The sequence below is a fragment of the Spea bombifrons genome, chromosome 1, assembly GCF_027358695.1.
Source record: "Spea bombifrons isolate aSpeBom1 chromosome 1, aSpeBom1.2.pri, whole genome shotgun sequence".
Lineage (NCBI taxonomy): Eukaryota > Metazoa > Chordata > Amphibia > Anura > Pelobatidae > Spea > Spea bombifrons.
The window spans coordinates 3,084,498-3,109,526 of record NC_071087.1 but is presented as its reverse complement, the minus strand read 5'-3'; the positions used below and the strand labels follow the sequence as shown (position 1 = coordinate 3,109,526).

General features: G+C 44.0%; 1 protein-coding gene across 1 annotated transcript; it reads right to left on the bottom strand.

Annotated features, from left to right (window-relative positions):
• Positions 1–1,092: 1,092 nt before the first annotated feature.
• LOC128468058 (vomeronasal type-2 receptor 26-like) lies at positions 1,093–17,081 on the bottom strand. The gene is made up of 7 exons (XM_053449832.1): positions 17,062–17,081; positions 15,867–16,040; positions 14,433–14,724; positions 14,007–14,291; positions 4,181–4,285; positions 2,949–3,072; positions 1,093–2,009 (listed from the first exon to the last, which is right to left on the bottom strand). The coding sequence occupies exons 1-7, from the start codon at positions 17,079–17,081 to the stop codon at positions 1,093–1,095; spliced, it is 1,917 nt and encodes a 638-aa protein (XP_053305807.1).
• Between the last annotated feature and the right edge of the window lie 7,948 nt (positions 17,082–25,029).

The window sequence follows — 25,029 nt, the reverse complement described above, 5'->3', positions numbered from 1 at the left end:
CACTGCTCCTGCAAAGCGGGACAGAGGAAGGAATAGGTGGGACAGCAGGACAGAGACCCAAGATCGGCACTGTCCCGCGTAAATCGGGAGAGTTGGGGGCATGTAGTAAGTAATTTTGCCTATCCTAGTGCTTTATCAGTGAAGTTACCATAAGAATCTGGTGGTTGACTCAGCATTAATGTGAATGGAGTTCTAGGTCATCAATGTGAGTAGGCACGAATGTCATCCCAAGTTGGCTTGAGCTCTGGTCATACTAGCAAATAACTTCACATTAGTATAGATGAGTTTGTCATGCGACAATGTTTGGAAGGGTTACAATCCCTTTAATGTTACAGTATTTATTCCATGAAATAAAAGGATGTCTTAATAAAGTGTAGTATCAGACAGGATTCACTGCCCAACCAAGCTTTGATTTGACAAATTGTAAAAAAATGATCTGGAATATATTTTTTTAAATTAGATGTTATTGTCCTTTAAAATATTTTCAACTATCGGTGTCACCAACTACCTCCGCTGAATTGTGCTTCCTTAGCCTGTGACAACACACTTTCCCCAGTTTCCCAGTCGCTAGCCAAGACTCAGTGTAGGGTATAAGCAATATGAAGACTGCTTTATTTTTCACACACAGTATGCAAATGATTAAGTGCAGAAGGAAACACAAAATAATTTAGGGATTTGTGTTCGGTTTACTTAATGTCTGACTGAGGGATGGATACATGAAGTCTGCATCATCTGAATTCCAATAAGAGAATCTTTTAATTGTTCTGAATGCAACCATTAACTCATTTATACTGATACTATGGGCATAAACATTATATTTACACTATGTCTACAGAGGTTTATTTGGTTCCTGTCGTGTGTGTTTTGCTTTGTGTGGTGTTGAGTTTATCTCTGTGATTCCAAACATGTGGACGCCTCACCTCTCTTGCAAAGGATAGAAGGGTTAAAATATCTTTCTTAAAAGTCCAGGACATTGGGGTATTGTGTGTAAAAATGTCTTTTGATGTCCAGAAAATGAATTCAAGTTTCTAAAATTGACCATTGACAGTTATAAGATAATAATACATATAATTCAGAATATGGTTCTTATAACTATTTGGTTAAACCTTTAATTCTACTTCCAAGTAAATATGTTTTTGTATTCAATTCCTGTCTAAAAAGAATTACATAGCATTTTGGAACAAATATACATCCTACAAGTCCTGCACTTGAAGCCACTATGGCAAAAATCTCTACGGTCACCATGTTCTTCCCTTTGGTGCTCAGATAGGCCGGGATCATCGCAATCCAAACGCTGCAGAACACCAGCATGCTGAAGGTGATGTACTTGGCCTCATTAAAACTGTCCGGTAATGTCCTGGCTAAAAAAGCTATAATAAAACTAAGAGCTGCCAGAAGCCCCATATAACCCAGGACACAGTAGAAGGCGATAACCGAGCCCTCATTACACTGAATGATGATCTTTCCCTGATAAGAGTGCATGTCCAGCTCCTGGAATGGGGGGGAAATGGCCAACCAGGAAATATTAATGATAACTTGAATGGATGAGCAGAGCAGTACTATAGAATTGGAGACTTTCACACTGACCCAGTTTGCCCAGGAGCTGCCGGGTTTTGCGGCTCTGAAAACAATATAGATCATGATTGTTTTGCTTAAAATACAAGACACGGCTAATGAGAAGAGGACTCCAAAAGCAGTTTGGCGCAGCATGCAGGTTACATCCTCAGGACGACCGAGGAACAGAAACACACAGAGAAAGCTCAGCATGATGGAGACCAAGAGGAGGAAGCTGAGGTTCTTGTTATTGGCTTTCACAATTGGGGTATCTCTGAAGACAATGAAGATCAGTAATATTACAACAGTTACGAGACAAAACAGAACTGATGCAAATGATAAAACAGCAGCAACTGCATCCAAATATGATAGAAACTCCACCGATTTTGGAATACACCGATCCCTTTTCTCATTAGACCATTTATCACTTGGGCAAACAATGCAGTTCTCACTGTCTGAAAAACAGCACAAAGTAACATTATGTCTCAATATGTAAATTAAAAATAAAATATAATATAGTATATAGTTCCCTCCCACTAAGTGTATCCATATTAACTAATGTTAAATTACTTCTTGTTGTTTACATTTCTTAGATTTGAACTGAAAATAACACACAAAAATAGGCCCAATTTTCCTTCGCCTTGTTTTAGATTCAGGAATCATATGCCTATCCCATGCGTGTTTCAAGTCACTTGCTGCACTAACCTCTACCACTTTTGCCAAGAATCTGGTCCACTCATCTCACATGGAAGTAAATATAACGGAGGAGCTCAAAGACCAAACAAGGAACAAAAACAAAACCCCACTATAAGTAGATTTCTTGAGTAAATGTACAGTTCCTAAACCCATTGAAAACAATGCATTTTGAGCCAGTACATGTATGGGCTTTGTCATTAAGGGGTTAACCCGTTACTTTTTATGGTTTTAATGGGGGGTTTTTAATGCACTGAGACGCATTTGTGAAAGTGAACCAGCTGTGTGCAGAAGCATGGAGGTTGGAGCTTGTGTAAAAAGGTCTTTCACATAATATCTGTATCACAGCTGGTTGTCGGCTGCCAGGTAGTTTTTCTGCTCCCCCCGGGTGGGGGAGGTTATGCCCAGCTCTAGTCAACCCATGCCTTTGTTGTTTGTCTATTATTGTGATCACTTATAGCTACACCTGCCTCTCCTTGTGGCTCTCAATACCCCCCAACTCCACCCATGGGCGTAGGAACCCCCAGTAACTCATGCAGGGGGCGGGGCGATTTTCTGATGGGGGAAAATGCTGTCCCCTCCAGATTTTTAGGGGTTCCTACGCCCATGACTCCACCCTCTACTTTACCAGGAGCAGGCTTTCATTCCTACACACATACTATGAGTAAATTATGTGTATGATTCTATATAATCTATTATACCAGATCTGTTGGATATCTCTCCCTCCGAGCACCGGACACAGTCGTAGCAGCAGATTTGTGTTCCAGGTCTCAGGACTTTTCGATATCCAGGCAAACAGTTCTCTGAACACTGAGACCTTGGAATCTACAAACAGAAAAAAAATAGTTCTTGTTTGAGCCACTCTTATAAATTAATAAAGAATAAAGAAGCACAATCACAGAATAATAGATATATCTGCAAAAATATTCTAAATAAAGATGTAATTCCTTTGTTTTGAAAAATACATTAGGAGTAGAACATGATTGGATGATTATATAATTAGAAAATCATTCAACAAGATCAAAATCATTCATTGCCTTAATTCACAAGCCCCTGGTATTCACTATTCTAATACATTTATGCAATAACAGCAGCATTTGAAAGTGTTCTCCAAGAACGGTATAATAACTGCACATGCAGTGGACATTGTCCATGCGGTGGCTCCACATAAAGTGCAATCATAAACCTGAAGGTGCCGCGAAGATGCGGACGAAGAAGAAAATGCATGAGTGAGAGAGTGAGTGAATGTGGTCCCAGAAATGTTTGGGAGGGTCTGGCCTCATTTTCTCATTAAAGCCTCATTAAAGCTTGCTGCTGTGTTTTTTAGGACTGTATATACTGACAGCTTGGATCCGTGCTGGAAATACTTGCCTGGACATTTGTGTGTTGTCTGGGGGAGGTTTTCCAGAGCCTGGCTTAGCGAGGTCTGGCTGGGAGGTCTGGTTAGTGGGTGTTTAGGATGGTCAGTCTTAAGTGTGACGTTTATGGCTCTCATGCTACAGGGTTTTTCACAAGTTAGAACCATTACACCGTCAAAGTGGTTTTGTTTTATCTTTAGGATGTGTGAGTTTATATTATTTCTGTTGACTTATTTTTAATATATGCCTGTAAAGTTTATAGGAGAAATGTATAGTTAAAATGATACCATTTATTGGCTAACTGAGAGTTTGATTGCGAGCTTTCGAGACCAAGTTGTTAGGTCCCTTCCTCAAGCATTAATCAATTAATGTCTGAGGAAGGGACCAAACAACTTCGTCTCGAAAGTTTGCAATCAAACTCTCAGTTAGCCAATAAATGGTATCATTTTAACTATACTTTTCTCCTGTTTTCTCAACGGCTAACACGGTACAAAACCTTTTTATCATTGTAAAGTTTATAGAAATGTAGCTTAATTTTAATGTAGGAAAACAAAAACAATAATCCCCCCCCTTACCTGGTTGTCTTTGTTCCTCCATATTGCTAAATGCGAGTCAATGATTAGCTTCTGACCATCTGGAGCCCACTCAGTGAAGTTACCCACAATGTTTCTAAATGCAGACTTATTTGATAAAAACACCCAATTTATAATTAAGTAATGGTATGCAAATTCTCCATGTTCATCGTAAAATGTGCGGCCCAACTGAGATGGAATTGTTATCCTTTTTAAATAGCGCTGCAACTGTTAAAAATGATTTAGAACAAAACAAGAGGACATTCACAGTCACAATGTAGGAGAATTTTCTTCTACGTCATTAATCAAGAACATAAAAATACCTCCCATTTTACAACAGAACCCACCCAAACACTCGACTAAAATAGACCAATACCTGATCTCTATTATTCATCTACTAGAACTTCATATCATTAACCAGCATCAACCCTTCATCAGTCTACAGCACATCATTAGAACCAACAGCACCAGGGTCACCATGAAGGCACAATTTAGAAGAAAATATTGTTCTTTGGTAAATAACAACATTGGATTTTGCATGTGAGCTGCAATTAGTGTTAGAATGGCAATATAACTTAAGAGGTAGCAAGTAACAATTATATAAAATCCACAACAATATACAACATAAAGGCTTCTAATACGTTGCAATCATTTGCAAGGAACTCATAGACATTAAATGCTATTTCACTTCTCTTTAATGCTGCATGTGTAATGCCCTAAGCCTTTTCATGCCCTTTTTCAATTTGAAGATTGCCCCTCTTCCTGTACCATGTGTGTAATAATATTAAATTCTAATAAGTGTTAAAATAGGTACCAAAGGGGCGTGGTTAGCAGTTCACCAAGATGGACGCTTGAGCAATGTGCTCTGCAGACCCACCGCACAAATTTCTTTAAAATCGACCTTAAACACAACCATGGGAAAGACAAACAAGCCCCATGCTACCCCCAAGACCTCCCAGGTCAAGGTGAAGACGTTTTTCCAGCATATCACGGACGCTGACTCTCGAGACTCCATGATGAGGGCCTCACCGCCTAGAAGCCCGAGAAGCATGCTCTCAGACGACCCGTCGGAAGAGAACCAGGCGGCCACGAGCCTACGGGCTCCGCGTCATGATGATTCACACTGGCAGATGTCGCCATTATCAATGAAACGCACGCTCCTATCCGAGCGGACCTCTCGGACATTAAACATGATCTACACCAGATGGGTGAGCGGGTGGCAGCCCTGGAACAAGACAACACCGATACACGGCTGGCAGTCGACGCACTCTCTGACCAACTGAAACTACAAGCCAATACTATCTCTTCTTTATTGCAAAAAGTAGAAGACCTTGACAATCGAAGCAGAAGATCTTATCTGCGGGTCAGGGGCCTACCTGAATCTATCTTGCTCACGGACGTGGCTGCCACTGTCCGATCTTTATTCAATAGGCTTTTGTCCAGGCCGGCAGATGCAGAACTTAAATTGGATCGAGCACACCGTACCTTGGGACCCAGACCACCGGACGACCAACCGCCACATGTTATTGTCTGCTGCGTTCACGATTTCCTGCTGAAGGAGGCCATATTGTCTGCGTGTCGTAAGGTTAGTGCGCTAGACTGGGAGGACCACCCCGTTCAGATCTTCCCGGACCTGTCCCCCGTCACCTTACAATATCGGAGGATGCTCCATCCTGTTACCTCGGCTCTGAGGGACGCTATGATCCCATATCAGTGGTGCTTCCCCTTTTCCCTTATGGTGTGAAAGGGGTCTGACCGCCTTGTTATCAGACATGCTGACGATGTGCCTGCGGTTCTAGTCAAACTAGGCCTCCCGGCCATTTCGGTACCGAATTGGGAGTACTCATGTTACCTGCCATCCAAATTGACACAACCTGGGAAGGACTGGGCCCCCATGCCTCAACGGCCTCAAAAATCTAGGGCCGCCACCTGATTGCCCTCCTTTACTGCGCCGCACCGGAGCTGAGATTACACGCACAATGACTACCACTTGACACGTGTTCCTGGCTGGGATTTCAATTTTGGACCTGAATGCACCCTCATCTCCCGCACCACTACTCCGGACCGGGATGCTTTATTCACATTTGACGGCCCCAGCTTCCAAACTGAGCAGCCACCATTTTAACCGGACACCGAAATTCTGCTTCTTTTATTGACGACCTTTTTTTTATTTTCAAACAGGGAAAAGAAAAAATGTCGGTTTTCTTTTCCCTGTTTGCACATATTTGAGGTTGTTGGCTCCTCATCAGTCTGGTTGCAGCTTGCTGTCCAGGGGTTAATAGGGAGGAGGTTTAATTGCACCTCCCCAAACACATTAATAAGGTTTTGTAGCAGTATAAACTGCTTTGTGTGCCCACTATGTAGGAGGTGAGAGTAGGTTCTCACCCTATTGAGAGTGTGCCTTGACGTGGCGGGTGAGCTTAATTATGCTTTGGCCAATTCATATAACCAAAACCTCTCATTTATATTATGTTTATATATGTGTTGCCAACTTTATTAGGGTAAGAAGCGCAGACAGTTTTTGTTTCTTTTTTTTATTTTCGCTCACCAAGCCTTCATTCTTGCCGGTCCGAGCTGCCTGCATGATCACACACATATGGACTACACCTCATGTCTGCCGGACATTTGCAGGCACGGGTCGCTGATATGCCGTGAGATTTTTTCTTTTGTGTTTTTCTGTTCATTGTGCTCTCCTATTCCACGTACACCACATACTTACACTACCCACTCGGATGCCTGGAGGCTTCTACTGCTCTGACAGAGCTCTTACTTTTCGTATATGCCCTACCCGTTTTCACCTCAATCTGTGCCCTGCACGTGCAAATGTCCCTGATATCACGCTCTACTAGTTACCGGTCATCTAAGTGCCTCTTTGGTCCTTGCCCTGACACCACTGTTCAAGGTAGCCAGGCAGTATAATTGTCAAAACGCCTCTGCTCAGCTCTTGTCCGTTTTCTTCGCGGTGGGTGTCTGGCCCATCTTTCTCTGTTTTTCTTTTTGCATTTCACACTTTTTACACACCACACGTTTTCTTTTTGAGTTATATACTGATTTTAAGCTTACACCCCCTGAGCCGGCCACCAAGGTCCTTTGTGTCCTAGGTGTTAGGCATATCCCGTACGTCGGGAATGATGGCTCTCCTGTTCCTAGTGTTTCTCCCTGAACCAGACTTAGACAGGTTATATGAGATTATTCATTCTTTACGTTTTATGTTTTGCATTCTGTTTTATATTGTTTTGATGTGTGCCGCCCCACCTCTGCTCTGCTGGTCTCTCCAGGTGTCCCGTTATGCACTCCAACACCGTTAAACTAACCTCTTTAAATGTCAGGGGGCTCAATAAACCTGAACAGCGCTCTAAGATGTTTCGTTTTTTACGGTCCACCAACACTAAAATTGCATTTTTACAGGAAACACATTTTAGAACAGGCTGTGTCCCTTGCTGCTCCTCTAAACACTACCCCTATACCTATTTTTCATGCTCTTCTGAGTCCAAAACGAAGGGAGTGGCGATTTTCTTGCACAGGTCCCTACCTTTTCAACTTCTGGACACCTGGAGCGACGAGGAGGGCCGTTGTATTTTTGTGAAGGGATTTCTCGCCTCTTTCAAGATCACCTTGGCCTGTATATATGCACCGAATCGTAACCAAACCTCATTCCTTGTGTCTACTTTGCACAAATTAGGCGATTTTCAGGAGGAAATCACAGCCCTGGGTGGGGATTTCAATATGGTCCTGGACCCCAAACTCGATAGTTCCTCTGGCCTGTCACATATTCCCTACTCGCGCATAGCCAGGGTTAAGCGTGCTTTACATACACTGCAATTGGCGGACGCTTGGCGGATTCAGCACCCCTCCACTAGGAACTACACCATCTTTTCCCCACCTCATGCCCGTTACACTAGGATAGACTCGATCTTTCTCTCCCACTATCATCTACCTATTCTTCTAGTATTGGTACCTCAATCCTTTGCGACCATTCCCCAGTCCATGTGACACTGTTCTTAGCTGATCTCCCTCCTAAATCCTGGCATTGGAGGCTTAACGACTCCCTGCTGTCGACTCCTGCCCATATCCATGTTCTGCGTAGAGAACAAATTATTTTGCTGATAACATTTCGCCCTCGGTTCCGTTCCCCACTGTTTGTGAGGCCCACAAGTCTGTTATTTGAGGCCATCTCATTAAAATGGGTGCCAACCTCAAGAGACTAGCCCTGGGGAAAATTTTGGCCCTGACGGCATGAATTGCGGCTCTTGAAAAGTCGCATAAATTGACTCTGTCCCCCCAGGCCTTGTCGCAATTGGCGGTCTTGAGGGACAGGCTGGCGTCCCTTACGAATCCACAGATTAAAAGGCAGTTCCTCCGAACCCGCAGCTGTTTTTATGAATTCGCTGAAAAACCCGGGAAGCTCTTGGCTAGGGCCCTACGCACGCAACGTGCCCACACCTTCGTCCCCACGATTAGGGACAACAAGGGTAAAGCCCACTCTACTACCCCTGAGATTGCCTCATGCTTTCATAATTATTATACCTCTTTGTACAACTTGCCTCCCGCCACCCCTGCGCCCGTCCATACAGGACTATTTAGATAAACATTTGACATCCCGAATATCGTGCACTGATTCTGCACTCCCGGAGGCCCCTATCACTCTGAATGAAGTACTGGATGCAATTAAAACCTTGCCCAATGGCAAGTGCCCTGGCCCCGATGGGTTCACTAAGCCTTATTACCTAAAATTTGCCTCTATTTTGGGCCCTCATCTGGTCACCTTGTTCAACGGCCTTGCTAGGGGGGACCGGTTTGACCCACATACTAACACTGCCCACATCATGGTTATACCAAAGCCAGACAAGAGTAGGGATCAATGTGGCAATAACGTCCTATCTCCCTGTTGAATACGGACATCAAGCTTCTGGCCAAAATATTGGCTACACGCCTTAAGCCACTGATTCTGTCCCTTATACATCTTGACCAGGTTGGCTTTGTCCCAGGGCGGGAGGCACGTGACAACACGATTAGGGTGCTTAATGTACTCGAACATGCCCAGAGTGGGAATATCCCACTGGCTTTGGTTTCCACTGACGCAGAGAAAGCCTTCGACAGGGTGGCATGGTCTTATCTATTCCAGGTACTGCGACATCTGGGCTTGGGCCCATTGTTCAGAGGCTGGATAGAAGCTTTGTATCACAATCCGACAGCTAAGATATCTGTGAACGGTTTTTTGTCCCAGCCGGTCACCCTGTCAAATGGCACGAGACAGGGTTGTCCCTTGTCTCCCCTTCTGTTTATGCTTAGCATGGAGCCATTGGCAAAAGCTATCCGCCTCAACTCTGCTATTAAAGGTTTCTCCCTAGCCGGCAGGGAACATAAACTGTCCCTTTTTGCCGACGACATGCTCTGTCTCCACACAGACCCGGTCTCTGTCACATGTTTTCCCCTGGTTGCCAGACCCGCACAAGCGCGGCCCCCCTGTGAAACATCTTACTATAACCCCGACACTCAGGATTCTCCGGAAATATATGTCTAAGGGGCTTCTGACCTCTTCACCTTCCCCTTTACTCCCCTTGTCAGATAATCCTGCATTCCAACCGGGCTGGTAAAGGTAAAGGAATAAACACCAGGTAGTGAATCAAAGATTGAGGTGAAAGGATGAGTTAAAAATATGTAAAAGGTACTTCGTCACAATACTGCAATACTGTAAATCTAGTCTTGCAGCTAAACTTTCCCCCCTCTCTACTGGCGCCTTGCGAATGCACCATGTCTCCACTTCTGGCATACTTAAACCTCTGGCTCACCTGTTGGGCTCTCTGACACCTCAGTTTCGGGACTCCTTTTTCTATGCACAACTTACCCACTTTGTGTCCTCCCAATCACGTGATGCCAGGCCTCAGCGACCTCTGACGGGATTTGAATTAATGTCCCTACGCTCGGTCTCCAAGCCCTATTATTTAGCCATATGGGAAAGCGACTTCCCCGATGTTTTTACTGATGAGATCTGGGATGCCATTTTTAAATCAATACATAAGGGGGCATTAGCGAGTAGGCTCCAAGAAGCCGCCTACAAGCTAAGTGTCCCACTTTACCTGCACCGCTTTTTGCCACAGGTCCCTGGTGTTTGTGGGCCCTGGCACCTACCTCCATATCTGGTGGTCTTGCTCCATGGTTGCCCCCTTTTGGGCCTCCATTGAACGGGTCCTCAGAGAGGTGGGCGATCCGAACTATACGCTGACTCCGGTGGCAGCTCTACTACACCACAGTGACATTCCCTTTAGTCGTTATAAAAACTCGGTGACTTACCATGTCCTTAATCCTGTGAAGGCGGTCATCCCACGCTTCTGGAGACAACCTTGCATTCCGCCAATACAGGCCTGGCTTCAGAGAATGCAATTGATCTCCCACATAGAGGACTTGGTCTGGACCTCTCGGGGCAAGGCTCATCTGTACGAGCGTCGTTGGTTCTGGTGGAAGGAGTTGATTTCCTCCCCATCTTTCCCGGAGCTTTTGAATCCTGAGCCCTAGCTCATACTGCCACTTCAACCATCACGCTCCTTGCCCAGATTGACTTAAGGCCCACTGACATGCGTGCTTTTGCATGTATGGGACACACAATACTTCTTTTCTGGATCATATGTTAACCAGGGGGGGTTGCGGCACACCTCTTTATGTTTGATTTTGTGGTTCTTATTCTTTTTATGACTATGTTACCATGCGGTCTTCCGCGCTCCTTTCATGTCGCGTTATACCAAGGTGATCTTTTAGGCTGTTCTCAGTGTGATACATTATGTCTATTTGCACATCATTTGCCATATCGCGTTTAACAGGCCTACTTTGTCATCTGTGACTATCGTTGAACAGTGGTAGGATGTTTGTATTCTGTACTTATGCCTGACTATTGAACTTTTAACTTTTTGATGTTCATCATTTAGTATGGATAATACTATACATGTAAAAGTCATATCACAGCAAAGACCTTTGTCCATATACACCAATCAGCCATAACATTATGACCACTGACAGGTGAAGTGAATAACACTGATAATCAAAAGTGGTCCAGTGAAGCAAAAACAGTGAACAGACTACACGGTCATGGGCAGCTAAGGCTAGTTGATGCATGTGTGGGGCGAAGGCTGGTCTGTGTGGTCAAATCCCTACTGTAGCTCAAATTGCTGAAAAAGTTATTGCTGGTTCTAATAGAAAAGTGTCAGAACACACAGAGCACTAAAGTTTATTGAATATGGGGCTGTGTAGCTGCAGACCAGTCAGGGGTCAAACACAGGACGGGTCGAATCCAAAGCGGGTAGTCAGACGGTCGAGGTCATACACTTGAAGGAATGAACACAGCCAAATCACACATGTATGTTTAATTACACTAAACATAAAAAGGTGAATTGTGAATGAAAATATAGTAACCATGGCAATATAAGTTTTAGATACTAGGATGGGAAAACCTCAGTGGATTTCATTCCAGCAGAATTGTGTAAATAATCATTTAACATATACTTTAACATGCATTCATTCTCTATACTTAAGCTATTTGGTGGTAGACAGGTCATTGAATCAAACCCATCTTCTAAGAAACCAGACTAAAATATATCAGTTTAACATTTACTAAGATGCTGCACGTTTACATTTGCCTCCTATTAATCTTTCTCAAGGCCATGGATATTATTGCTGCAACTTCATTTCAGACATGTAGTTGAATCATAAACCATCCTTTTTCCATCTTGGTTTTCACCATTTGAGGATTTCATGGATCACTGAACCCGTCTCTATGTGTCATATATTTATTAGTAGGTATCATGCCCCCCAACTGTCCTGATTTAGGGTCTCTGTCCCACCATCCCGCCTATCCCTTCCTCTGTCCCGCTTTGCAGGGGCAGAGGAAGGGTAAGGCCAGGGCCGGGATTGCCCACCGGAATCCTGGCGGCCAGAAGAGGCTTTCAATCCCGTTTGCAGCTGCTCAGCGGCTGTTTTGAATGTTGGCCAGCAGACCTGCTGAGCGGCAGCAAACAGGATCGAAAACCTCTTCCGGCCGCTGGCGTCTAATGAAATTAAAGGGGCCGGCTTGCACGCACCGCGCCGCCCAATGGCCGTGCCTTAGCTCCTCATCCCACCCCCTTTAAGACGTGGGACGAAGTGCTGAGGCACGGCCATTGGGCAGCACAGTGCGTGCAAGCCGGCCCCTTTAATTTCATGACCCAGACATCAGGAAGCAGTGGTAAGTCGGGGGGGGGGTAGTGTTATATCGGGGGCATAAGGATTTTCTGGAGGCAGAGTGCCCCATGATATGACTTTCAATGCCCTTTATGCCACTCTGCCCGCAGAAATGCCTTTTAACCCCCTATATGCCACTCTGCCTCTAGAAATGCCTTATACCCCCCTATATGCCACTCTGTCCCATGATATGCCTTTTAACCCCTATGACAGGCATATAGGGGTATAAGGCATTTCTGGAGGCAGAGTGGCATATAGGGGCTATAAGGCATATAGGGGGTTACAAGGCATATCATGGGGCAGAGCGGCATATAGAAGGGTATAAGGCATATCAGGGAGGCAGATTGTCATATAGGGGGTATAAGGCATTTCTGGGGGCAGAGTGTCAAGCCTGGGGGCAGATGTGCATAACTGGGGGGGGCAGGTTGGCAAATAAAAGGAAATAAAAAACAAAAAATTCTCAATCATAGCTTTTATTAAATATGAATAAAGAATAATGTTATTACTGTTTTCTTCCACTAAATAAAATGGAACTTTTTCATCTAAAAATGTTTGCAGTAGCAAATGTTTTGATTCCAAAATCAAAGGAGGGAGGCTAACATTAGCCTTTTTAATGAAAAAAAAAATCTCTGCTGCTGTGGACTACTCTTCCAATGATGCTCAGCCGGCATTATGGTGGACACCGGGCTGGCTGAGAATCATCGGAATTTTAGTTCACAGCTAGCATCTGCAGCTTTACTGTTGCTGCACTTCCCATGACGCTCAGCCAGCATCATAGAAGTAGTATGTCAGGCTGAGCCTTATGGGAATTCAATTCAATTGTTGGTTATTTTTAATATGCATGACTGTGCTGACAAAAATAAAGCGTGTTTTATGTGGCGATACAAGCGCGACATTTTAAAGTGCGATTGCTTGTATTGGTGAGTTCTGAGAGATTTTTTTTTAAAAAAAGTGCCCCTCTTCCACATTTTGAAATGTTGGGAGGTATGAGGTGTAAAGGCTGACCGGAATTCATATTCTTAAATAAAGCCTTAGAAATTCTTCCTGTATGTCCGTCAGCGTCTGACACGTGAAGCAGTCTGTATTTCATACATACCTGGTGTTTATAGATGTTTTGGATTGTATTTCCTTTTCCGTTCTCGTTATAAAATAAGTGCATGTCATGCAAAGCTTTAACTAAAGCACTCACTGAAATAAACACCCGGGAAGAAACACCAACCGTCAGATGAGTTTTAACAATTAATTTAGGTTTCCCGCTGCAGTTACACAGAGATATTTTATAGATCTCTTCATAAAGCCTATTCTTTTCAGAATTTTCTGATAAACATCTATGATACAATGTCCATAAATCTTCAAGAAGCTTGTCTGCTGGACGGTTTGAAGGATGGATATTATCAAAGAAACTTCCGGTATCCGGTAGCGCTAGAGGATGCGGTTCTATGGCCAGACTGCTATTCAGGGGTTCTACAAAGTAATCTGTGAGATATTGATTGGAAGCCCAGGCAGGAGGAAGGATTAATGTTATATCTTTATGTTTGAGACACAGAGTTAAAACGTCAATAATTCTGGTGCTGAAAGAACCGCAGAGTATAATAATCCGAGCCGATGACATTAAAACCGTTTTTGACATCATTTTCATATTTTCAGATAGTTCTTGTGATAAAATAATTTTTACAGTGAAGGAAATACAAATTCCATAACTGGTCAGATACGCTCTCAGAGCCTGACTCTCTGTCTCTCCGGTGTCATCATCAACCGTGAGAATTCCCACCCAGGTCCATCCGAAATGTTTTAGAATATTCAATATAATTTTATTATAGACAAGATAATTTTGAACAGAGCGGAAGAAATGCGGATAAACACGTCTATCACTCAGCACATAGTCTGTCGCTCCATAACTGATCTACAAAATGGAAGAGAAAAGTGTAAACATTCTGCGGTAAAGGTTTCTAATAACAGCTTGGAGTCAGACATGGTTGTGATCTCACCATGAAACTGAATGCTAATGTCAGACAATACATGGAAGACCATTCAGGTTACTCACCTGTGCGTATCCATACACCCCTAGTAACTGTGCTATGGGAATGGTAGTACTAGAATGGTGATCACCAATAAATCCAGCCACGTTGTTGGAATTCGCACAAGAGTAATTAGGGACGGTCATGCCGCGGCCAGACAAAATCTGAAGAATGCTTTTCACAGCTTTTCTTTCATCTAAACAGGAGTCATATATATGATAACCCAGGGTAATATTTGGTAAAACGTTTGGGTCGTTGTTCAATGTTTCAATGGCGAAAAGAAAGACCAGTAAATTGATGTAATCTACGGGGCTTGGGCTGTAAAGGTAGAATAATTAGATTAAAGCAGAAGAACATAGTCAGAGGTCTGCCAAATAAAAACACTTATTAAGACTTTGTAGGAATACCATGTTACCATCAACTGACAAAGGTTCTAGATTTAAACGAATTGCAAAACAGGTCATAGGTCAGTAGAGAGAACTAGCGTGAGTGCCGTAATTACCCTCACATATTTATTTAATGTAGGGCATGTCTTGCGGAAGACAAATCAAGGACCTTATTATTTCTGTCTCAAGCCCATTCCTAGCCCTGCCTGAGATGGTTGCAAATGTCTGAATACAGTGGACAGTGGTGGTCATGGCTGAGTCTGGTCCCACCCAGTACAACATGTGGCCTCTCTTCACAGATTGAAAATGTTTTTTTTTTTTTTTTAAAGACAAATCTACATAAAAAAGACATCGAAAATTCACCTTATACACTTCTTCTGAAGAGAAAAATCGTATGAAATATAGGAATCCTTGGGCGGTACATAGTATAGTCCCTCTATTTCTGTCTGTTCCCTCCTCAAACTCCCAATCTCTTTTTCCTTTACTAATGTGTTTTAATTTTCTTGCCAATCCTACATAGTGTCAGTCCTAATGTTTCAAGAGTTGGTTTAATAAAATAAAAAATAGTCAACATTTCGGTTAACCTTTGTAGCCATTATCATGCATTTATCATGTTCTCAAAAGGGGATGTCAGCTCCTTAGTGTAAAACACAATGACCTCTGTTTTACAGATACGTATTTTCTCGAATATCCTCATAATATTTTTTTTAAATCTATATGGGTAGATTTACAAAAAGATATAAACTCTCCCAATCAAGTCAATAGCATAAAATTCATAATATTGCAAGAAAAACAAACACATCTTACATTGTGTAAAGTTAATTTCACAAAACAGCCTAATAAAAAGTAATAATAAAATGTCATAAATATGTATATATTTACCTCCAAATAGCACTAGAGCATGTGTGCAAGTTATACCACGCAGGGGGAAATAAAAAATGTAATGTATGAAAACAGCTGGACAGCAACTGGATTAACCGCTTAACATAGTCACTTCCCTTAGTAGTTTTGGGCTCTCTATAAAATTAATTTGTTCTACAGATATTATTTTTATGGTTAGTTGTGGGAACTTACGTGACACAGACTATTTGGGGGGAAAAATGATCCTGTCCAGAAAAACTCCTCATTTGATTATTCACCGTGAGAACTCCTCCAATTATAATGTCCCCATCTTTAAAATACTCAAAGTCTTCAAATGGTTTGATGACTTGCAGATGACAGGCCGGTGCTGGGCTCTGGATCTCAGATCTGCAGGGCGTCACACACAGGAGCAACAAACAAACGAGACATTTCAATGGAAGAGACCCAGCGATCAGCATCATGCAGCCCAGTAACCTGCCGAGTGCCAGAGAGTGTCTGCCGGGTTTGGTGGAGTCGAGCACCGTGTGGGTCAGTGGCATCTGCTGCATCTGATATCATTGTAATGAACCTGAACATCTCGGCTCTTTTTATACAGTGCGGTCTCATTCATTGCAATGGAGTCTCAATATAGATGCAGGACTTTGTGTTTTGGGATCGCAATTCTATGTTGGTTTTAAATTATAAGAAAACCGCAGAGCGCCGGTAATTGTCTGCATGGACAGAAATATACAGACGCAGACTTTAATCAAATGTCTTTAGAGTATTAGTTAGTTATAGCAGGACGTTTCACTTATCAGCAGTTTTATGCCCTTTAATAATATTTATCGTTTTCTCAGATGTAAATGTTATTCAGCACTTTTAATTTATTATTGATTTTTCTGCATATTTCATGTTTTTTATAAAATTTAATTGACGGAGGTTTTCTAATTGGATTTGATTTTATTCTATTTGAATTTCAAATAATATGATTTAATACAGAAATGCACAATTTGTGTTAATGTACCTTTTGTATTCTAGTTATATTCATATTATCCAGCTCTGACATCCACCATTAGCATAGTCAGGAATTTTTTTTTATAAAATGTCCATCACTTCCTTTAATCCCCAGGAAGTAATAACCCACTTCCTGGACTCTCCCTGCATTATATCAGAAGACTGAGCACAAGCCTATAACGCTAGAGGTTGTTTCCTTTGTGAAGCTGTTTCCAGAAATATCTTTGGCCAAAACATCAAACAGCCATCACATACAGCACTTCAGACGTCTTTCAATTAAGACTCAAGTTTGCAATGTAAGCAAATTGATAACTTGAGTTGCTATAAGAATTTAGCAGTTAGGATCGTGTTCTGGGTCTTCTCCAGATGAGTGAAGCTGGAGCCTTTGTACAACTTCTCTGGAAAAAAGACTCACTTGAGATGGCAGTGAGTCATAACTGTGCTATGGGAATGGTAGCACCTGATTGGTGATCACTAATAAATCCATCCACCTTATTATCATTCATCATTAGTAATTAGGGACGTTGCGGCCAGTCACAATCAGTTTTTGGAAACACCTCATATGCCTGGTATTTTCATTTATTTTGGCACTTACAGGGTTAAATATGAATGACTCGCATTGCTGTTTCTGGGAGAGTTGCGCCCCAATAGCGGCCAGAAAAAGAGAAACTGCTCAACAAAAGTACCGTATTGGCTCGAATATAGGCCGCACTTTTTTCCCCCACTTTAAGTCTTTAAAGTGGGGGTGCGGCCTATATTCGGGGTCTAGCGCCCGACGCCCGGGACATACAGTCCCGGGTGCCGGGCAGGCAGCGGGGTTAGGATACAGATCCCCGCAGCGGTGCAGGGGACCTGCATCCTACTGTCTGATACGCTCAGACAGCCTCCCCTGCCAGCACTTCCCATGCGATTCCCACGGGGGGGGTGCCGGCACGGGAGGTTGTCTAAGCGCATCGTGCAGACGTTCACCGGCAGCCGCAGCCGGTGAACGTCCGCACGATGCGTTTTACTCCTGCCCCGAAGACTCAGAGGATGTGCCGGCACCGCAAGTTGTATACGCGTACATGTCCCCCGCCGGCCCCACAAGACAGTCGGGAGTCTTCTCTGGTAAATCGGGGGGGGATTAGGAAAACAGTGGCAGCATATCTCAGGCGGGGGGGTTAGGAAGACAGGGGCAGCATATCTCGGGGGGAGGACAGTAGCAGCATATCTCGGGGGTGCAGTGGCAGCATATCTCGGGGGGGCAGTGGCAGCATATCTCGAGGGGGGGAACAGAGTGGCAGCATGTTTTTTTGGTGCTTTTTTAAAGAAAAAAACTTTTTCTTTAAAAAAGCACCAAACTTTTAGGGTGCGGCCTTTATACGGGGGCGGCCTATATCCGAGCCAATACGGTATATATTTTTTGAAAGATGACATCCCAAAGTATTTTCATTTTGGCATTTTAACACTTTTTATTTAACCATTTTAGTGCCAGTCCGTCCTAAACATTGCAGTCCTATTTTTTTCATTTTTAACAAACCCATTCTATCCAAACACAGTATTTCAGTATGTTTTACCCTGGTTACATAAAATTACTGAAACAACTCGTGATTTGTCTTCAGAAACACCCCTCGTGTACAGGAATACCCCATATACATTATTATTATTATTATACTTTATTTATAAAGCGCCAACAGATTCTGCAGCGCTGTACAAGGTAAAGATTTTACAGAGGAAAAAATAAATAAATAAATAACACCGTGAACAATAAAACCAAAATTACGTGCTCTTATAGTGAACAGTAAAATAAAAGTAATACTTCCCTGATTTGGACCGCAGCACCCAAACAACACTCTCCTCCAAGTGTTAAAATATGAAACCAACGAAATTTAGATGGGGCGCAGGTACATATAAAAGGGAAAAAATAATAATACAATATAGTGTAGATGATTTGTTCAATGTGAAGCTTAAGTGATATAATGCACTCACAAATTGAAGAAGTGAATCCAACCCATCAATAGGACTGTAAATAATCTTTAATATTCTTCTTGAGAAAATCTAAAAAACAAACTTCAATGGTGCAGTATTCCAAAATCAAATATAGAAAAATGGAAAAAAATGCACTCACAATTGTATATGCACTACAAGTGCATATATAGGCGTTGAAAGTCCACCAAAATGTGGGGTATATCGAACTCCAATTGAAAATCGACGCGTTTCACCCGTAGGCTTCTTCAGGAAAATCAATTGAAGCATATGTCCATAAAAATTCAATGTAAAATCAGCAGTCCGTAAGTATAAGTCCTATTTTTTTCATTTTTAACAAACCCATTCTATCCAAACACAGTATTTCAGTATGTTTTACCCTGGTTACATAAAATTACTGAAACAACTCGTGATTTGTCTTCAGAAACACCCCTCGTGTACAGGAATACCCCATATACATTATTATTATTATTATACTTTATTTATAAAGCGCCAACAGATTCTGCAGCGCTGTACAAGGTAAAGATTTTACAGATAATGACAAATACAAAATGACAAGCAATTGATACACATACAAGAGGAATGGAGGGCCCTGTTCCCGCAGGAGGTTACATTCTAGATGGATAAGGAGTGAGAAACAGGAGGTGAGGACTGCTTGGTAGTGAATGTTATTGTGGGGCGAGATAAGGGTTGTAAATGGGTGGGAGAGAAGTTTTGATGTTCATGTCAGTGGTAGGCATCCCTGAAGAGAAAAGTTTTTAGGGAGCGTTTGAAGGAGGGTAGAGTTGGTGAGAGTCGGACAGCATGGGGAAGAGAGTTCCAGAGGGTTGGTGCTGCGCGAGAGAAGTCCTGTAGGTGGGCATGGGAGGAGGTGATGAGTGAAGATGCAAGGAGCAGGTCATTGTTGGATCTTAGAGGGCGGGCTGGTGTATATTTGCTTCTGAGGGAGGATAGGTAGAGGGGAGCGGTGTTAGTGAGAGCTTTGTAGGATAGAGTGAGTATTTTGAATTTAATTCTGCTATAGATGGGGAGCCAGTGGTGGGACTCGCAGAGAGGTGCGGCAGATGCAGAGCGTCGGGTGAGATAGAATAGCCTGGCAGATGCATTGAGCACAGATTGAAGAGGAGATAGTCGGGAGAGAGGTAGGCCGGTAAGTAGGTTGTTGCAATAGTCTAGACGGGAGATTACGAGAAAGTGGGTGAGTTGTTTGTGGTGCTGACAGTCAGGAAATGGTAAATTTTGGAAATGTTACGCAGTTGGAAGTGGCAAGATTTAGAGAGTGATTTGATGTGAGGGATGAAAGATAGGTTAGAGTGTAGGGTCCCTCCGAGGCAGCGGGCGTGTGGTGATGGCACCGTCAACAGTGATAGAAAGGTCAGATAGGGGAATAGAGTTAGAGGGAGGGATTAGAAGGAGCTCAGTCTTAGACATATTTATTTTGAGGTGGTGAGAGGCCATCTAGGAAGAGATGTCAGATAGGCAGCTGCTGATCTGAGAGAGGACAGATGCAGAGAGATTGGGGGTGGAGAGATAGATTTGTGTGTGATCAGCATAGCGGTGGTATTTGAATCCATAGCTGTCGATAAGTTTTCCAAGTGAGGAAGTATAGATGGAGAACAGTAGAGGACCCAGGACAGAGCCCTGAGGTACTCCAACAGACACAGGCATAGAGGAGGAGGAGTCGCCAGCAAAAGACACAGAGGAGGACCTGTTGGAAAGATATGAGTTAATCCAGGAGAGAGCAGTGTCACGGACACCAAGAGAGCTGAGAGTTTGTAGGAGGAGGGGGTGGTCGACTGTGTCAAAAGCAGCAGAGAGGTCAAGTAAGATTAAGCTAGAGTAGTGGCCATTGTTTCTAGCAAATAGAAAGTCATTTGTGACTTTGGTGAGAGCAGTTTCGACCGAGTGCTGTGGGCAGAAACCGGATTGCAAGGGGTCGAGCAGAGAGTTTGAGGACAGAAAGTAAGTTAGATGGTCCAAGTCAATGGAGCCCAGCTTTCTAATCATAATGTGATTAGTAAAATATTGAAATAATAATAAAAACATAAAAAATAATTATGCATCAGAGGAACCATCCAGTTCCAGTAAAATGTAAAAAAAAGTAAAAAAAAATGCCGAGCATTCCGTCCTACTGTGTTGACCCTTTTGGGCCTCCTATGACACTGATACATACTCATTGTATTTGTACACTGTATTTCAGTTTGCCCTTTATTTCTTTTTATGTGCTTCATCTGTGCATTATCCTCTTTGAATAAATTGTTTTGGAAAAAAAATTAAATAAATAAAGTTTTGGGTTAGTTAGCACTATATCTTCCCCAAAATCTGGAAAGAGTTAAAGTAAAAGCATTTCAGATACCCAAGGGGTAAATTGGAGTGGCCGGGTTCAAAGAAAGGGCGTAGGCACAGACTGACCAAAATGGGGGGGGGGAGTGCACTTCCCAAATGTGGCCTTTTCGCTCCCAAACACCAGGCAAACCCATGCATGGGTGGGATCACTGTTCTCGGGAAATGTCGCTGAACACATTTGACCTGTTTTTGATAAGAATATGGCTATAAATATTTTTTTACATGGGGATTATGGGTGGAATATTATAGCTACACATGCTAAGGAACACATTTGACCTGTTTCTGATAAGAATATGGCTATAAATATCTTTTTACATGGGGATTATCGGTGGAATATCATGGTTATAGATGCCAAGGAACAAATTGGACCTTTTTCCGATAAGAATATGGGAGTATTATTATTTTTACATGGGGATTATGGGTGGAATATTATAGTTACACATGCTAAGCAACATATTTGACCTGTTTCTGATAAGAATATGGCTATAAATATTTTTTTACATAGGGATTATGGGTGGAATTGTATGGTTACAAATGCCAAAGAACACATTTGACCCATTTCTGAAACGAATATGGGCATTTTATTATTTTTACATGGGGATTATGGGTGGAATATTATAGTTACTCATGCTAAGGAACACATTTGACCTGTTTCTGATAATAATATGGCTATAAATAACTTTTATATATGGGGATTATGCATGGAATAGTATGGTTACACATGTTTAGTACCTTATTTAACAGGTTTCTATTAAGAAATTGACCTATTTCAATTCAATATGGGTAAAATAATTTTTCTACATGGGGATTATGGGTGGAATATTATTATCTTCTCTCTCTTTTTTTCTCTACTAATGGCCCTCACTATACACCCCACACCTTTCTCACTTTGAACTGGATGACATCGCCAGAATCTTTATTTTTAAACGGTATTTTAGTTTTCAGTCCTGACACCGCTGACATTTGACATCCAAAGATCCAAAACGCATAGCAAGCATCCCCTGCACAAAGAATTCGGCAACAACAGATGTACGTTTCAGCCATTTTAGGTCTGGTCTGTCCTGATCACTTATCTGCCTTTTGGCAGATCTCATGTCTTATCCTAAGGTCCATGCCTATTGGATGCCATTGGCCGGGGGGGAACTCCACTGGCAACTTGTACTATTCTGACCAGCCAATGACATGCAGAAGATGGTGCGATGGGTGGGATCAGTCTGCTATGCTAATGCACAGTAGGAATTTCCTATAGGGGGGGCTATTTCAATACTGTCTGTTCTTGGTCTGAGGAGCAGATCTCATGTTGTTTTTCTCACCTTAAGATATTAAGGGTATGCCTAGACCTGGGTCCCTAGCTTACTGTACATGAAGGGATGATAGCTGGACCATAGTAAACCTAGAATGAACTGATTGCTACCAGTATGCCCTTCTAGGGGGTTGCTAGGTTCAGCTTCTCAACTAAGCCTTTTCCTCCCGGTCCAGGCTACTGGAAGCTGAACTGTGCCCTGTTAGAGAGGCAGGAAATCGTGGATGAGCTGCGTAATGTATATTCTGATTGTGTCAGTACCAAGTATCTGTTCCCCACTGTAGCCCAGTGGTGGGAGTTTACTAAAGTAAAGCTGCGCTCTTTCTTTCAGGCTAAAGGAAGACTCCAGGCGTGTGAGAGGAAGAGGAAATTCAGACGGCTGCAACGCAAGCTGCAGTCCCTATTGGACCTCCAACAGTGCGGATGGGACGTGGACGAGGAGCTGGAGGAGACCAAGGAGGGCCTGAAAAGGCACTTTGAGGAGGAATCCAAGCAAATCGTCTTCCGTTCCAAGGTGGAGAACCTGGAGAAAGGTGAGAAATGTAACTCTTTCTTTTTCAGGAAGCTCCACTCCGCCCACACGCCCCTGACGAAAATGAGAGACAGCGAAGGCGTGGTATGACAGGGGAAGGAGGAGGTCCAGAAAGTGGTCGTCGACTACTACCGAGATCTCTACTCCCCCAAAGACACAGACCCGGAGGCTGCCGAACGGTTCCTGTCAGGTATCACTAACACCATTGATCCCGCAGGTCGTGCAGCCATGGACGCCCCCTTGACGCTGGAGGAGCTGCACTCTGCCGCCAAATCCTTCAGGAAGGGCAGGACACCGGGCAGTGACGGTCTCCCAGCCGAGTTGTACACAACGCTGTGGGACCTCATCTGCCCGGACCTCCTCGACCTGTACGAGGAGATGGTGGTGGAGGGCAGGATGCCCCCCACGCTGAGAGAGGGAATGATCACGATCCTGTATAAGCGGAAGGGGGAGAGATGTGACCTGAAAAATTGGCGTCCCATCTCTCTCCTGAACGTGGACTACAAGATCCTCGCCAAGGTGCTAGCCACCAGGTTGAAGAAAGTCATCGGGCAGATCGTCCACCCCGACCAGACCTGCGGCATCCCAGGGCGCCGGATCGCGGACAGCCTGGCCCTCATCAGGGACACGATCTACTACATCAAGGACCGCAACGTCCGTGCCGCTCTGGTCACCCTAGACCAAGAGAAGGCATTTGATCGACTGTCTCATGGTTTTATGGGTCAGGTACTGCGGAGGTTTGGGCTGGGGGAAATGTTCTGCTCTTACGCTAACCTGATGTACCTTGATATCCGCAGCTCGGTGCTGGTGAACGGCTGGAAGACTGACCCCTTCCCTGTCCTCTGTGGGGTCAGACAAGGCTGCCCTCTCTCACCTCTTCTTTTTGTCTGTTGTATAGAGCTCTTCGCCGAGTGCATCAGACGGAATCCAGAGATCAGAGGGATCACCGCGCCGGGCAGAGACAAGAAAGAGATAAAGTGCTCGCTCTACATGGACGACGTGACCATCTTCTGCGCGGATCGTCGGTCGGTGAGAGCGCTCGTCCAGACGTGCGAGGACTTCAGCCGGGCTTCAGGCGCAAAGGTCAACTGCGGGAAGTCGGAGACCATGCTGTTCGGGCAGTGGGACCTGACTTCTGAGCCGATCCCGTTTCCCGTCAAAACCGACTTCCTAAAGATCCTGGGAGTCTGGTTCGGCAGAGACGGCGCGGCCCTGAAAAGCTGGGAGGAGAGACTCAACAAGGTAAAGCAGAAATTTGGGCTGTGGAGCCTCAGAGACCTCACCATCGAAGGGAAAGTGCTGGTGCTGCGCAACGAGATTCTTCCCGTGCTGCAGTACGTGGCTCAGGCGTGGCCCCTGCTGGTCACCATCCACCGAGCCATCAACCGAGCGGTTTTCCACTTCATCTGGGGCTCCAAAATGGACAGAGTAAAGCGCGCAGTGATGTACAAGGAACCCGGCAAGGCAGGCAAAGGAGTGCCTGACATCCCTACCATGCTGAGGACCTTCTTTGTGTGCAACTGCGTGCGCAGGACTCTCAGAGACGTAGTGAAAGGCTCTGCTGGAAACTCCATGTCTCGCTTCTTCCTGCTGCCCCTGTGGAGGTAGCTCAAGTGGGAAAAGTGGGACAGCTCCGTCCCTTACAATTGGACCATGCCCTGGTTCTACTCGGACGTGGGCAAATTTGTAAGGGAGCACCAACTGGAGGGAGTTAAACCAGACTTGTGGTTACCCCGTGTGATCCACAAGCTCATCAGAGCCAAAGACACTATCGAGAACATCCCAGGGCTCCCCGACGCCACAGCCAAGACTGTCTGGGCTAACGTGTCGTCGAGCAGGCTAACCAACAGGCACAAAGACATTGCTTGGATGGCCATTCAGGGAGGCCTCCCCCTAAGGACATTTATGCATGCCAGGGGGCTGTGCAGATATAGACACTGCCCACAGTGCATTGTGGAGGAGGAGACTTCCCTCCACTTGTTCTGGCAGTGCCCGTTTGCACAGGCCTTGTTCAGAGCCCTGGAGCTGGATCTCAAGGACTCTATTGAGAGAAAGTACCTGTCCTACCATTCGGTACTTTACGGACTTTTCCCAGGGACACACACGGAGAGCGCCATTGAGGATGCTTGGCGCCTCATGTGCTGCGTAAAGGACGCTTTATGGTTTGCCAGGAACCGCCTGGTGCTGAGGAGGGAGCAGGTCACAGTCCGTGACTGCCGCAGGCTTATCCACAGCCT

What these genes read in the sequence shown, in the direction of transcription:
- LOC128468058 (XM_053449832.1), bottom strand. Translation starts at nt 17,081, where the DNA reads ATGACTCACTGCCATCTCAA. An exon ending in TGAAAATGATGTCAAAAACG is followed by an intron (nt 4,286 to 14,006) that starts GTTTTAATGTCA and finishes TTATCAAATAAG; the next exon opens with TCTGCATTTAGAAACATTGT. An exon ending in AGAGATATCCAACAGATCTG is followed by an intron (nt 2,010 to 2,948) that starts GTATAATAGATT and finishes GCTGTTTTTCAG; the next exon opens with ACAGTGAGAACTGCATTGTT.